Source organism: Channa argus, chromosome 10 (assembly GCF_033026475.1).
Source record: "Channa argus isolate prfri chromosome 10, Channa argus male v1.0, whole genome shotgun sequence".
Taxonomy (NCBI): domain Eukaryota; kingdom Metazoa; phylum Chordata; class Actinopteri; order Anabantiformes; family Channidae; genus Channa; species Channa argus.
Window position 1 is genome coordinate 13550127 of NC_090206.1, and position 16621 is coordinate 13566747.

Consider the following 16621-nt stretch of genomic DNA (forward strand, 5'->3'; position numbering starts at 1 on the left):
ACAATTATGTACAATGTTGTCCTCTTGGTGTCACTATAACATCAACCACGCCAAATAGAAGACCATCCCTCCCCTAACAGAGCTATTGTTTGTGCCACATAGGAAACTGTACATTAGATACTATAAAAGACGGAGCCGAATGAAATTGTTTAGTGGTCGGGTATAAAAATCGGAGCATTTGAAAGAAAGGGTCCTGTGTGTCAATGGTAAATAATAGCTATGGGTCGCAAAGGACAATCGAGTGACTGTTATTGGTATATTATTTATTTTTCCTTACTGCTTTTTCTCGATAAACAAGCTTTGGCTGATTTGAGATACTCTGTGCCGGAGGAGGTGAAAGAAAGAACCGTTATTGGAAATGTTGCCAAGGATCTAGGGCTTGATAAGACCTCTTTAGTTGATCGTCGGTTCCGTATTGTGTCTGGATCCAAGGACGTTTTTTTCGAGGTAAATCCAGACAATGGTGCCTTACACGTCCGGAAGAAAATCGACAGAGAAGAGCTTTGCCAGGGAAGTGGAGCGTGCCTTATGGAGCTGAAAATCCTTGTTGAAAACCCACTCGAAATGCATCACGTCGTTATAGATGTTACCGATGTAAATGATCACTCCCCTACTTTTTATGAAAAGGAGCAGACATTTGAAATAGCGGAGCATTCATCACCGGGAACGAGATTCCAACTACACGCGGCCCGTGATCCTGACGCTGGAACTAACTCTATCCGCACATATGCTGTAACGTCAAACGATTACTTTGATATAGATATTAGTCAAAGCGATGAGGAAAAAATCCCATTTTTAGTGCTGAAGAAGTCTTTGGACAGAGAGCAGATGAAAAAACACCAGCTATTTGTTACAGCAGTTGATGGGGGCAAACCTCAAAGATCAGGAACATTAAATGTTTCCATTATTGTTCTGGACAGTAACGATAATCGTCCAATGTTTAGTCAAGAGATTTACCAAATTGAAATTCAAGAAAACGTCCCAGTTGGTAATGTTGTTGTAAAGGTGAATGCAACAGATCCAGATGAAGGGTCTAATGGAAAAATAGAATACACTCTGAGCAAAACATTAGGACGTAAAGTCTACGACATATTCGAATTGGATAGTTTGAGTGGACAAATTAAACTGAAAGAATCACTAGATTTTGAGGAATCAGATATTTATAAATTAGACGTCCAGGCATCTGATAAAGGCCAGCCTCCATTAGTTGGAAGGTGTAGGGTCATAGTGAAGATCAAAGACGTTAATGATAATCAACCAGAAATAGAAGTGACATCATTGTCAGAAACAGTGCCCGAAGATGCCAAACTTGGCACTGTTATTTCACTCATTAGTGTGACGGATAAAGACTCTGGTGTCAATGGAAAAATAATTTTACAGTTAACCGCAGACGTACCTTTTGAATTAAAGCCTTCATATAAGGAAAACATATATTCAGTTGTGACTAAAGAAATTTTAGATCGAGAAGAGGTGTCTCAGTATGAAATACCAATAAAAGCCTCGGATTGTGGCGAGCCTTCTTTATCTACTTTGAAAATTCTGAAAGTTAAAATATCGGATATAAATGACAATAGACCATATTTTGATCAAAATCCATTACGGTTTTACCTGATAGAAAATAACCTCGCGGGAGCCTCGGTATTCACTGTAAGAGCAACAGACATAGATGTGAATGAAAATGCTGCCATTTCATATCACATTCTTAGAGGGGGCACTGAAAATGATGTGTCATCTTTCCTAAATATTAATTCAGATACTGGAAAAGTATCAGCGCTAAAAAGTTTCGACTTTGAAACTCTGAAAACTTTCCAGTTCCAAGTTGTTGCCACAGATTCTGGAACTCCTTCATTAAGCAGCAACGTCACAGTGAACGTGTTCATTCTGGATCAGAACGACAACGCTCCAGTCATCCTGTATCCAGTCAGCTCCAACGGTTCTGCTGAAGGTGTGGAGGAGGTTCCCCGCAATGTCAACGCAGGACACTTGGTGACCAAAGTCAGAGCCTATGACGCTGATATAGGATATAACGGCTGGTTACTCTTTTCACTGCAACAGGTTACTGACCACAGTCTCTTTGCTTTGGACCGATATACAGGACAGATCAGAACACTTCGTTCATTCACTGAGACAGACGAGGCTGAGCATAAACTGCTCATACTGGTAAAAGACAATGGGAACGTTTCACTCTCAGCATCAGCTACTGTGGTTGTTAAAGTCGTGGAGCCTAAAGAGGCTTCTGCTGCTTCTGATGTTAAAAGTGCAACTAAAGTTGACGAGGAGGACAATGTAGCATTTTATCTGATGATAACTTTGGGCTCAGTTTCTGTACTTTTTCTCATCAGTATCATTGTGTTAATTGCAATGCAGTGTTCAAAGTCCACAGACTATACTTCTAAATATCTACAAGAGACAAATTATGATGGGACACTGTGTCACAGCATCCAGTACAGATCAGGAGACAAACGGTACATGTTAGTTGGACCCAGGATGAGCATAGGATCTACTATAGTCCCGGGGAGCAGTGCAAATACTCTGGTGCTGCCTGATAGAAGGACATCCACAGAGGTAAGTTTTAAGTATGTGCCATGTGTGGGCTCATTTTTTGACGTTATGACATAATTGTTGATTTGTTTTGTTTTAATCAATTTTGTTTAAATCGTATTTGGTTAAAAGTGAGACAGATGACATTGTGCTAATTGTGTTGATTGATTTTGTTGGCTTTGTCAGATGGTTGTAATTTTGGACTTAGCTCGCACCGTTGTTTGCAACGTCATTGAAAGTTGCAAGATCTTTTTCTAAGACCCTGCTATCCGTAGACTCTTGTGGACAGCTTGACACTCAATATTTCATTGTAAACACGATAAGTGTTTTTTATTTCATTCTAATATAAACGATCGTTCTTTCTGATCCAGAGGAAGAATACTACAAAACAAGCAATTAACAAATAAGTCTAGGTTGTGGCTTTCACTTTCCACTGAGTATGATTATAAAAAAGTACAAACAATACCTGCTTATATTGAGATTTTTGGGAATTTGAGCTGATAATATGTATCATAGTTTGGTGAAACCCTTTGCAAATCATGACACAAACTTCGGTTCCTTGTGTGAAATTGCACGCTTGTTCGATCGCTCTCCATGGTGCTTTATCCAAGTGTTGGTTAATATATTGGTTGTCACAGCTTTTCTGTTAGACCGTTCTAAAGACTTTAGTAGACTAAAGTGTTGCCCTCTTGGCGTCACTGTTACACCAATAAAACCATGACTGACGAAGAACCTCCCCTAGAAGAAAGCTTTTGTTTGGTATCTCCCAGCAGTTTTTTTAAGGGTGTGAATCGGATAAGACGCTGTGGTGTGCTTTATGAACATGTGATACTAAGGTGTTCGGATATACAAGTCACTGCAGAAACCAGGTCTTGCGTGTACATGTTCTTTCCGGAATATAATGGGGAGCGAAATACATTGTCGATCAAATGACCACTGTGGGTTCGCTTTTCAGTTTTTCTTGCTGCTGCTGTTCGGAAAACAATCCTTGGCTGAATTGAGATACTCTATTCCAGAGGAGGTAAAAGAAGGAACCATTGTTGGAAATGTCGCCAAGGACCTTGGTATAGACAAAACGTCTTTAATAGATCGGCGGTTCCGTGTTGTATCAGGATCGAAAGAAGCATTTTTCGAGGTAAACCCGGATAATGGGTTCTTACAAGTTCGCAAGATAAACGACAGAGAGAAGCTTTGCCAGATAAGAGATGCATGCTTAGCAGAGCTAAAGCTGCTTATTGAAAACCCTTTGGAAATACATTATGTAGTTGTAGAAATTACAGATGTAAACGATCATTCACCGAGGTTTTCTGAAAAGGAACAGACATTTGAAATAGCGGAGCATTCATCTCCGGGGACGCGATTCCAGCTGCAAGCGGCCAGTGATCCTGACGCTGGAACTAACTCTATCCGTACATATGCGTTAACGTCAAATGATTACTTTGAAATAGAAATTAGTCAAAGCGATGAGGACAAAATACCATTTTTAGTGCTGAAGAAGTCGTTGGACAGAGAGCAAATGAAAAAGCACCAGCTACTTGTTACAGCAGTTGACGGAGGCAAACCTCAAAGATCAGGAACACTGAATGTTTCCATTATTGTTCTTGATATTAATGATAATCGCCCGATATTTAGCCAAGATACTTACAAAGCTGAAATATATGAAAACGTTCAAACTGGTACTGCTGTTCTGAAGGTGAATGCAACAGATCCAGATGAAGGGACTAATGGAGAAATAGAGTACACGCTGAGCAAAACATTAGAACGTAAAATCTACGACCTATTTCAACTGGATAGTGTGAGTGGACTAATTAAGCTAAAAGGTGCACTGGACTTTGAAGAATTAGAGACTTATAAACTAGAAATTGTCGCCTCTGACAAAGGGACACCACCATTAACAAGCAGGTGCAGAGTTATTGTAAAGGTTAAAGACATCAATGATAATCCACCAGAAATAGAAGTTACATCACTGTCAAATACAATGTCTGAAGATTCAAAACCTGGCACAGTCATTGCGCTTGTTAGCGTGATGGACAAGGATACCGGTGTAAATGGAAAAACAATTTCACACATAAGCAGTGACCTGCCTTTTGAATTGAAGCCATCTTATAAAGAAAACACATATTCACTTGTCACAAAGGAATTTTTAGACCGAGAGAAGATGTCACATTATGAAATAACAATACAAGCTACAGACTGTGGGGAACCTCCCTTGACCACTTCAAAAACCTTCGTCATCCAGATATCAGATGTAAATGACAACAGCCCACATTTCCAACATAATCCATTACAGTTTTACCTGAATGAAAACAACATTGCTGGAGCGTCACTACTCTCTGTAAGCGCGACGGACAATGATGTTAATGAAAATGCAGTCATTTCATATCATATTGGTGAAAGTGATATGTCACCATTTTTAAATATCAATTCAGAAAACGGACACATATCAGCACTGAGGAGTTTCGACTTTGAAACTCTGAAAACTTTCCAGTTCCAAGTCGTTGCCACAGATTCTGGAACTCCGTCACTAAGCAGCAACGTCACAGTGAACGTGTTCATTCTGGATCAGAACGACAACGCTCCAGTCATCCTGTATCCAGTCAGCTCCAACGGTTCTGCTGAAGGCGTGGAGGAGGTTCCCCGCAATGTCAATGCAGGACACTTGGTGACTAAAGTCAGAGCCTATGACGCTGATATAGGATATAACGGCTGGTTACTCTTTTCACTGCAGCAAGTTACTGACCACAGTCTCTTTGCTTTGGACCGATATACAGGACAGATCAGAACACTTCGTTCATTCACTGAGACAGACGAGGCTGAGCATAAACTGCTCATACTGGTAAAAGACAATGGGAACATTTCACTCTCAGCAACAGCTACTGTGGTTGTTAAAGTCGTGGAGCCTAGAGAGGCTTTTGCTGCTTCTGATGTTAAAAGTGCAACTAAAGTTGACGAGGAGGACAATGTTGCATTTTATCTGATGATAACTTTGGGCTCAGTTTCTGTACTTTTTCTCATCAGTATCATTGTATTAATTGCAATGCAGTGTTCAAAGTCCACAGACTATACTTCTAAATATCTACAAAAGAAAAATTATGATGGAACACTGTGTCACAGCATCCAGTACAGATCTGGAGACAAACGGTACATGTTAGTTGGACCCAGAATGAGTGTAGGATCTACTATAGTCCCGGGGAGCCATGCGAATACATTAGTGCTTCCTGACAGAAGGAGGACATCTATTGAGGTAAGGTTATTTCCTTACAGTATGTGATTAAGATATGTTGTTTCTTCCTGGAAATGAAGGATAAAGCATTTTAGTGATAGCTGGTTTGAAATGTTTGTTTTGACTGACTGAAGCTGGCGACTGTAACTATCCGTGGTGCTGAGAGTTTTTACAGGAATGTACAACTTTTTTTTTTGACAAGCACAGTGATCCTGTTAGGAAAACCTGTTAATTTAAGCTGACATTTCGACATTCATAGAATGTATTTTAAAACATTATATTTATTTTGTTTCCTATTTAACCATCACAAACTTTTATATCAAATTGTGTGGGTTTTTTTTTTGTTTTGTTTTGTTTTGTTTTCTTTGTGTAAATGTGTAACCTATCTGTGTGATGCTAGTAGCTCTATATTGCAGGGACCCCTGTGATATTGGGGATAAAATTAAAAAGTAAGATAACATGGAAGTAAGAGAAACTCCCAACGACTTTATGTTTTCGCACAAGATAAAACTAAATGAACCAATGTTGTAATATGTGTAATTTATTTTCCTAAATAGTATAAACAGATGTGATCTTCTGACATCAGTGTATAGACTTATCTCCTTTGTGCAATTTGGTTCATTTTAAAATGCTAAAGGATTGGCGGATTCAATGTGGATTACATTTCTGACGCTTGGTGTCAGTGTAATTCAGTGATTTTGTGGAGAAGGCAGCACCTTACGTCACGAGCATTATTTGGACAGAGCCCCTGCTTTCTTCTCGAGGAGCATAATTGAGCGGTGGTTGGCGATTGTCTGCAAATAGTATGTTTTACTTTTAGCATTTTACTGAATAAGCAGACCACAGGCATCGTTTAGGAAGCGACGCACTAAATCTGTTTATTAATACAACATATGTAATAGACTTGGTCATTTGTAAGTCATGGAACAAAGAGGAAGAAAAGTATGGAGAGAGCCGCATCGTTTGTTCGCCTTTATGGTTGTTTTGGATGTCTTTCTGAGCGGAGCTGTTGGACAGATCAAATATTCCATATCAGAGGAGGTTCAGGATGGAACCGTTGTCGGGAATATAGCTAAGGACTTGGGACTAGACAAGAGTTCCCTCGAAAACAGAGGATATCGTATTGTAACAACAGCATCAGCTGAACCTCTGTTTCAGGTGAATAAAAACGATGGTGTCCTGTATGTGAAAAGAAGAATAGACAGGGAGGAGGTGTGCGAACGGACCAGCCCATGTTTAATCCAACTGAAAACCGTGCTAGAAAACCCGCTAGAGATTCATTACGTGGCAGTGGAAATACTTGATATAAACGATCATTCGCCTGTTTTCCCAGAAAAAGAGAAAAGGCTCGAGATTTCCGAGTCAGCAGTAGCAGGAGCGAGATTTCAACTACAGGCTGCGCGTGACTCCGATGTAGGCCCCTTCTCTATTCAGCAATACAAACTCAGCCATAACGAATACTTTAGAATAGAAGTAAAAGATAGAGGTGAAGACCGGAAAGTACCATTTTTAGTTCTACAGAAGCAGCTAGACAGGGAAACATCTGGAAAACACAGGTTACGTCTAACAGCAGTTGATGGAGGAAAACCACCGAAGTCTGGCGACATAGAAATAATTGTTGATGTACTTGACGTCAATGACAACTCCCCAATGTTCACTAAAGAGTTATATTCGGCCACGCTAAAAGAAAATGTTCCCGTTGGCACTGTGGTGATTCAGGTAAATGCAACTGATTTGGATGAGGGTGCCAATGGAGAAATAATATATTCATTTGGCAATGAAGTAGATTCAAAGTTATTGGAAATCTTCACCATAGATACAAACACTGGTGAAATTATTGTTACAGGTCCGATAGATTTCGAAAAAAGTAAAAGTTATGAAATTGACATTCAGGCGTCTGATAAAGGACCGGTTCCTCTATCAACTGACAGAAGTGTTGTAATAACTATTACTGATGTGAATGATAACGCACCTGATATCGAAGTGACATCATTTTCTAGCTCTATCAAGGAGGATTCAAAAATAGGAACTACAGTGGCCCTCATTAGTGTCACTGACTTAGATTCTGGAAATAATGGTAAGGTCATTTGCACTATTAAAGAAAATATCCCTTTTACTTTATCCCCATCACTGCAAGAAAACATGTATGCTGTTGTAACAAGGTCGCCATTGAACAGGGAAGTTATGTCTCATTATGAGGTCACAATTATTGCAAAAGATTCAGGTGATCCTTTGTTTGTAAGGGAGAAGACTGTAAGTGTCGTTGTGTCAGATGTAAATGACAACAGTCCGGAATTTACTTTCAGTCCTTATAATTTTTATATTACTGAGAATAACAACCCCGGAACTTCTGTGTTTTCCGTAAAAGCCTCCGATCGGGATGAAAGTAATAATGCTCTAATTTCATATCATCTTATAAGAGAAGTGGGTGTAGACACATTACCGTCCTTTCTAAACATCAACTCAGAAAATGGAGACATTATTGCGCTAAAAAGTTTCGACTTTGAAACTCTGAAAACCTTCCAGTTCCAAGTTGTTGCCACAGATTCTGGAACTCCGTCACTAAGCAGCAACGTCACAGTGAACGTGTTCATTCTGGATCAGAACGACAACGCTCCAGTCATCCTGTATCCAGTCAGCTCCAACGGTTCTGCTGAAGGTGTGGAGGAGGTTCCCCGCAATGTCAACGCAGGACACTTGGTGACTAAAGTCAGAGCCTATGACGCTGATATAGGATATAACGGCTGGTTACTCTTTTCACTGCAGCAAGTTACTGACCACAGTCTCTTTGCTTTGGACCGATATACAGGACAGATCAGAACACTTCGTTCATTCACTGAGACAGACGAGGCTGAACATAAACTGGTCATACTGGTAAAAGACAATGGGAACGTTTCACTCTCAGCAACAGCTACTGTGGTTGTTAAAGTCGTGGAGCCTAAAGAGGCTTTTGCTGCTTCTGATGTTAAAAGTGCAACTAAAGTTGACGAGGAGGACAATGTTACATTTTATCTGATGATAACTTTGGGCTCAGTTTCTGTACTTTTTCTCATCAGTATCATTGTGTTAATTGCAATGCAGTGTTCAAAGTCCACAGACTATACTTCTAAATATCTACAAGAGCCAAATTATGATGGAACACTGTGTCACAGCATCCAGTACAGATCTGGAGACAAACGGTACATGTTAGTTGGACCCAGAATGAGCATAGGATCTACTATAGTCCCGGGCAGCCAGGCAAATACTCTAGTGCTTCCTGACAGGAGGACATCTGAAGGGGTAAGGCTGATTCAACAAGCGTTTGATTTTCCAAATAATTTAACTTCCATTTAAATTGTGCAGCAACATCATATATAATGTAAGAACATACTTGTGTAGAAGCAATATTGTAAACTGTTATTTTCAACCAAATTTGTTTGCAAAACATTCATCTTCAATTATGATTGTCTTAAATTATCATCTTCATTTTCCACCGTGTATTTTTTATCCTGCTCTATATGAACGCAATAAGAAAAACATTCCAGTACAGTTAAAATGTTCTTGAAAAACATGTTCAAAGATAATTTATAAACTGAAGGAAACCTGCCATGTGTACTAATACGAATACGTTCATGTTTCAAATTATGTATTTTAGAAAATAACATTGTTTCATCTTTTTCTTCATAGCACCGTGTGCTTTCGTGCCACTTGGGTTAATTGATGTATGCTGGCTAAAACTGTTTTCCTAATCAAAGTTGATCCAACGACGGTTTGGTACCTATTTTCATGAAATTGAGGCTGATGTTATTATTAGTACTGACTCAATATTTTATGATTTTTTTTTCTTCGTTTTTCCACCTTCGCCTTATTAACGAGTTTTGCAAGCACATTTTATCTGGTGTTAGGATAATCATTCCTCATACCAACAAGCTGCAGAACTTCATATACTACGTTATAGTATCCAAACCACACGCCGTTAATATATCCAAATTGCAGTTAAGATACAGCTAACACGTAACTGGATGGCAAATTAAAAATATTAAATAAGCCAACGTTTATGGATCATGATGAGCAAATGTCAGGAACTATTTTTGCTAAAGATTTAGTAACAAACACTGTCTATCGTGCTGAACATGTTTATTGTCGTTTTGCATTATGTTAGTGTTGTCACCGATATATGACAGAACATTTGCTATTGTAATGTTTTATTTAATAGTCCTTGATAATCTGGAGTTAACATATTTTACAGGTGTTGGCTAGAATATTATTTGTATTTAGCATCAATTTGTTTTGCCTTATCAAAAGGAGCCATTGTGTTATAATGAGTAAGTGAGTAGCCTTCTAATCTATCACACCCACTTATTTGGGGGAATATTTTCAGATGAATAATTAGAATTAGCCAAATGTACACCAAATGAACAAAAACAAAACAAACAAATATCTTACAATATCTTGATTTTGTGCTGTAACAATTTCGATCGCGTGGTGTCACTGTAATGGTGAAAGTCAGCACCGCATTTCCGTGTAGTCACTGCATTTGGTTCCACATCTTGATGGCGTCCCCACGTCGATTTTGACGGAGTCCTTTCACAGCAGCCTGCTGTGGTTGGAAATACTTTATTTGATGTTAATAATGTTTTTCTAGAAAACGTGTGGCGATTGTTACACGTGGAAGTGTATTCGATTGCTGAACTTGAGATTTGTATTTGTAAATGATTACTGAATATATCAGGGCTTAACATGGATAAAAGAGGCGGGGAGAAACGAATGGGGAGAGGAGGCTTTGTCACCTGCATAATTGTTGTGCTTTTGTGGACGGTGACATGGGCGCAAATACGGTATTCAATCTCCGAAGAAGTTGACCAAGGAACTACGGTTGGAAATGTTGCAAAGGACCTGGGACTGGATAAGAGCGCACTGAAAGACAGGAAGTATCGGATCGTTTCGAGTAATGCGGATCCTCTTTTCCATGTAAATCAGAACGATGGCGTCCTGTATGTGAGCCGAAAGATTGACAGAGAAGAGGTGTGTGCACAGAGCAGTACGTGTTTACTAAAGCTCAAAACGGTGCTCGAAAACCCATTGGAAGTCCACTATGTGGGAGTGGAGGTGTTGGATATAAACGATCACTCTCCCAGTTTCCCCGAGGTAGAAAAAAGGTTGGAAATTTCTGAGTCTGTATTGCCCGGAGCACGATTTCAGCTAAAACCTGCAAGGGATCCAGACAGTGGTCAGTTCTCTGTACAACAATATAAACTTAACCACAATGAGCACTTTCGTTTGGAAGTTAGAGATAAAGGAGAAGACGGGAAAATACCTATACTGGTTTTGCAAAAATCTTTAGACAGGGAAGCAGCTGGAAGTCATACTTTAGTGCTGACTGCGCTGGATGGGGGAAAACCTCCAAAATCCGGGGACATGAAAATTCTAGTTAATGTTTTGGATGTTAATGATAATACGCCAATTTTCTCTTCGGACGTTTACTCTGTTATGCTCAGTGAAAATACTCCAGTGGGAACCACTGTCATACAAGTGAACGCAACTGATTTAGATGATGGTCAGAATGGAGAAGTGTATTACTCATTTGGAAACAGTGTAAGTAATACATTATTTACACTTTTTGATATCAGTCCATCAACAGGCGAAATCATTGTCAAAGGTCTGATAGATTATGAGAAAAAGGACAAGTATGAAATCGAAATTGAAGCATCTGATAAAGGTCTCGCTCCGCTAACTACAGAAAAAAGCGTAATTATCAAGATAGTTGACGTAAATGATAATGTACCTGAGATTGAAGTTACCTCATTTTCGAGCTCAATCCCTGAAGATTCCAAACCTGGAACTACAGTTGCACTGATCAGTGTGAATGATTTGGACTCTGGTCTTAATGGAAAAGTTATTTGCTCTATAAGTGGGGATGTACCTTTTGCTTTATCTCAATCATTACAAGACAGAATGTATTCATTAGTAACCAAATCCCCTCTGGACAGAGAGAAACAGTCACAGTATGACCTGACTATAGTTGCAAAGGACGCTGGTCAACCTCCATTATCATCCGAGAAAACAATAAATGTTGTAGTGTCAGACGTGAATGACAACAGTCCAGAGTTTTCACTGAGTCCCTATACTTTCTATATTAGTGAAGGTAACGAACCAGGAGCCTCAGTGTTTTCTGTTAAAGCTTTTGATCGTGACGAGAATGACAATGCTGATATTTCCTATCATATATTCAGAGATGGTAGTGACGATAATAAAGTGACTTCTTTCCTCAACATAAACACTGAAAATGGAGACATTACTGCGCTAAAAAGTTTCGACTTTGAAACTCTGAAAACCTTCCAGTTCCAAGTTGTTGCCACAGATTCTGGAACTCCGTCACTAAGCAGTAACGTCACAGTGAACTTGTATATTCTGGATCAGAACGACAACGCTCCAGTCATCCTGTATCCAGTCAGCTCCAACGGTTCTGCTGAAGGTGTGGAGGAGGTTCCCCGCAATGTCAACGCAGGACACTTGGTGACTAAAGTCAGAGCCTATGACGCTGATATAGGGTATAACGGCTGGTTACTCTTTTCACTGCAGCAAGTTACTGACCACAGTCTCTTTGCTTTGGACCGATATACAGGACAGATCAGAACACTTCGTTCATTCACTGAGACAGACGAGGCTGAGCATAAACTGCTCATACTGGTAAAAGACAATGGGAACGTTTCACTCTCAGCAACAGCTACTGTGGTTGTTAAAGTCGTGGAGCCTAAAGAGGCTTTTGCTGCTTCTGATGTTAAAAGTGCAACTAAAGTTGACGAGGAGGACAATGTTGCATTTTATCTGATGATAACTTTGGGCTCAGTTTCTGTACTTTTTCTCATCAGTATCATTGTGTTAATTGCAATGCATTGTTCAAAGTCCACAGACTATACTTCTAAATATCTACAAGAGCCAAATTATGATGGGACACTGTGTCACAGCATCCAGTACAGATCTGGAGACAAACGGTACATGTTAGTTGGACCCAGAGTGAGCATAGGATCTACTATAGTCCCAGGTAGCCATGCAAATACTCTAGTGCTTCCTGACAGGAGGAAGACTACTGATGAGGTAAGTGGATTTAAATGGTTGCCACTATATTTTTGGTTTTAATTGTAAATGTGTCTGTTAGTAGTATCTCAGTTTGATCAGGGTACTACGACACTTTGTGGGATTTGTTTGGAGTAAATTCTACTGAATGACCTTTCAGGAAATCTGGCTACCAGCGTCGCTGTCCAATGTCCTGAAATCCTAATAACTCCTGTTTCGTGTTTAATAAAGCTTCATCGTGTACAGATTTTTTAAGTGATAATGCGAAGTGACATATTAAATGAGCGAAGGTTGAGCTTTGCTACAATTAAGTTGAAACACACTAAGCGGAAAGTGATCACTTGGTGTCACTATGCGAGCAGAAAAGTGTTTCAAAAGAAACCTTTTGTCAGAGACGTTGGTCCTCCCCTTTGTGGGATGGTTGTTCACATTTTAGGAGTGAATGCACCCTTCACAAGTACAGCGTGTACTCGGCATTTGTGGATTCGACAATAATCTAGAAATAGTACGTATTGCTTTATCAACATCTTTTTCATTTAGAGTTGCAAAGGGCTCTTATTGCGAATGCCTTGGATCAATATTTAGACTGCTAAATATGAAGTACAAAGGAGTATCGAGAGAGCAATGGTGGTGGATTGCTTTTATAGTTTCTTCAATTTTGCTTTGGAGCTGGGCTTCAGCGCAGATTAGATATTCAATCGCTGAGGAAATTAAAGAAGGACATATTGTTGGGAACATAGCAAAGGACTTGGGATTAGATAGGAACACATTGAAGGAGAGAGGATGTCGTATTGTTGATGGTTCAACGGAGTCACTTTTTCACATAAACCAAAACGATGGAATATTATACGTTCAGCGAAGAATTGATCGAGAGAAGGTTTGTGAGCGGAGCAATGTGTGCTTGATTAACTTAAAAAGCGTGATGGAAAACCCTCTCGAAATTCATTATGTGACTGTAGAGGTGCTAGATGTGAACGACCATTCTCCCAGCTTCTCAGTCAAGGAGTCACGTCTCGAAATTTCAGAGTCAGCTTTGCCAGGCTTGCGTCTCCAGCTGCAAGCTGCGCACGACTCAGATTTTGGTCAGTTTGCGATTCAGGAATATAAACTTAGTCCTAAAGATCATTTTCGTTTGGAAGTGAAAGATCGTGGAAAGAATGAAAAAATACCAATATTAGTTTTGCTCAAAGCGCTAGATAGGGAAACAAAGAAAAGCCATGAGTTGGTTCTTACGGCCATTGATGGGGGGAAACCAAGTAAATCTGGAACTGCTGAAATTATTGTTGATGTTTTAGACATTAATGACAATATGCCGGTTTTTTTAGAGGACACTTACACTGTACGTTTAAAAGAAAATGCCCCAATTGGCAAAACAGTTATAAAAGTAAATGCCACTGATTTAGATGAAGGTTCTAATGGTGAAATAGTGTATTCATTTGGAAATAACGTGAATAGCAGAATAAGTGAGCTTTTTCGTGTTGATCCAATTACAGGTGAAATTACTGTTCAAGGTCTAATAGACTTTGAATTAGGGGAGAGTTATGAAATTGATATACAGGCCGCTGATAAAGGATCGGCTCCTTTCAGGACAGACAAAAGCGTTTTGGTGAACATTGTCGATCTAAATGACAACACCCCGCACATAGAGGTTACATCGTTTTCACGGGCAATACCAGAGGACTGCAGACTGGGGACCACTGTTGCATTAGTCAGTGTTGTTGATGAGGACTCTGGAATCAATGGAAAAGTTATTTGCTCATTTAATCAAGAAGTTCCTTTCACATTATCGCCTTTAACCCAAGAGAACATGTATTCGGTAATCACAAAATCACACTTGGATAGAGAAAATAAATCCATATATGATGTCACAATTGTTGCAAGAGATGCAGGTGTACCATCGTTATCTTCCGAAAAAACAATAAGTATTGTTGTATCAGATGTGAATGATAACAGTCCAGAGTTTTCACCTAGCCCTTACACATATTATGTTACTGAGAACAACTCCCCAGGAGCGTCACTATTTTCGGTGAGGGCAACAGATCGCGACGAAGGCGATAACTGTCGTATTTTATATCATATATTAAGAGATGGAGAAGATAACAATAAAATACATCCATTTATCATGAATATCAATTCTGAAAATGGAGACATTACGGCACTGAAGAGTTTCGACTTTGAAACTCTGAAAACTTTCCAGTTCCAAGTTGTTGCCACAGATTATGGAACTCCATCACTTAGCAGCAACGTCACGGTGAACGTGTTCATTCTGGATCAGAACGACAATGCTCCAGTCATCCTGTATCCGACCAGCTCCAACGGTTCTGCTGAAGGTGTGGAGGAGGTTCCCCGCAATGTCAACGCAGGACACTTGGTGACTAAAGTCAGAGCCTATGACGCTGATATAGGATATAACGGCTGGTTACTCTTTTCACTGCACCAAGTTACTGACCACAGTCTCTTTGCTTTGGACCGATATACAGGACAGATCAGAACACTTCGTTCATTCACTGAGACAGACGAGGCTGAACATAAACTGATCATACTGGTAAAAGACAATGGGAACGTTTCACTCTCAGCAACAGCTACTGTGGTTGTTAAAGTCGTGGAGCCTAAAGAGGCTTTTGCTGCGTCTGATGTTAAAAGTGCAACTAAAGTTGACGAGGAGGACAATGTTGCATTTTATCTGATGATAACTTTGGGCTCAGTTTCTGTACTTTTTCTCATCAGTATCGTTGTGTTAATTGCAATGCAGTGTTCAAAGTCCACAGACTATACTTCTAAATATCTACAAGAGCCAAATTATGATGGAACACTGTGTCACAGCATCCAGTACAGATCTGGAGACAAACGGTACATGTTAGTTGGACCCAGAATGAGCATAGGATCTACTATAGTCCCAGGTAGCCATGCGAGTACACTGGTGCTTCCGGAAAGACGGGGGGCATCTGAAGAGGTGAGTAAATATTTATATTGCTATAGTGACATTTACCTCATAGTGTTTTCATCAGTCGTGCCGAAGTCGGTTTGAAATTTACCAACATGAAGAACCTATTCTTTTCAAACTATCCAAAATATATTTAATATTTTTCAGCTTGTGGCGATAAAATGCACTGTCAGACACATTCACAAGGAGGCAGTATTTAGCGTCTCAGTACAGTATGTCACTGAGACCGTCCCTGATACGTCAGTGTGGTTGGACTGCTTTTATCTGGCAGACTTGAAATAATTGCACGGTCGCTGTTTTTGGATATTCTTAAATAATGGAAGGTAAATATTGGTTGTCTCTGTGAAGCAAACAAAAATCTAAACAAGTGGAAAATGATAGATTGGTTCGGATTCGGACTTCTAACGCAAAATATGCAACAAAAAGGACTGCTTTCACAGCGACAACCACCACCATGGATCGCCGGCTTGGTTTTACTTGTATTTTTAAGAGAAGCCTCGGCACAACTGCGATACTCTATACCCGAAGAGCTCAACGAGGGGAGTTTCGTTGGAAATATAGCAAAAGATTTGGGAATCGACTTAAGTGTAATGAAGCAACGAGGTTTCCGTATTATGTTTGGCTCCACTGAACCGCTTTTCAAGGTAAATGTGAATGATGGCGTCCTTTATACGAACCATAAAATAGACCGAGAAGAAGTATGTAAAGAAAGCCCTGTATGTCTGATTAACCTTAAAACAGTCCTCGAAAACCCACTAGAAGTGCATTATGTTACAGTAGAAATAACAGATTTAAACGATCACTCTCCCACATTTCCAGAGAAAACAAAAAAGCTTGAAATCTCAGAGTCTGCATTG

General features: G+C 39.7%; 1 protein-coding gene across 14 annotated transcripts in view; it reads left to right on the forward strand.

Annotated features, from left to right (window-relative positions):
• LOC137133958 (protocadherin alpha-C2-like) overlaps nt 1-16621 on the forward strand; it is a 165334-nt gene that overhangs the window by 22654 nt on the left and 126059 nt on the right. For 3 of the 14 annotated variants that reach the window (XR_010915349.1, XR_010915350.1, XR_010915351.1), the window contains exon 1: nt 13232-15773. The exons of 7 other annotated variants lie outside the window; for them this stretch is intronic. Coding sequence is in view for 4 of the 7 variants with exons in the window: in XM_067518175.1 (XP_067374276.1) it covers nt 10484-12841 (2358 nt within the window). In the remaining 3 variants the exon portion in view is untranslated. Of the gene's footprint in view, nt 1-138; nt 2566-3337; nt 5786-10313; nt 12842-13231; nt 15774-16621 lie in introns of those variants that run through there. 4 more of the 14 variants (XM_067518182.1, XM_067518183.1, XM_067518175.1 and 1 more) reach the window with 4 other exon arrangements.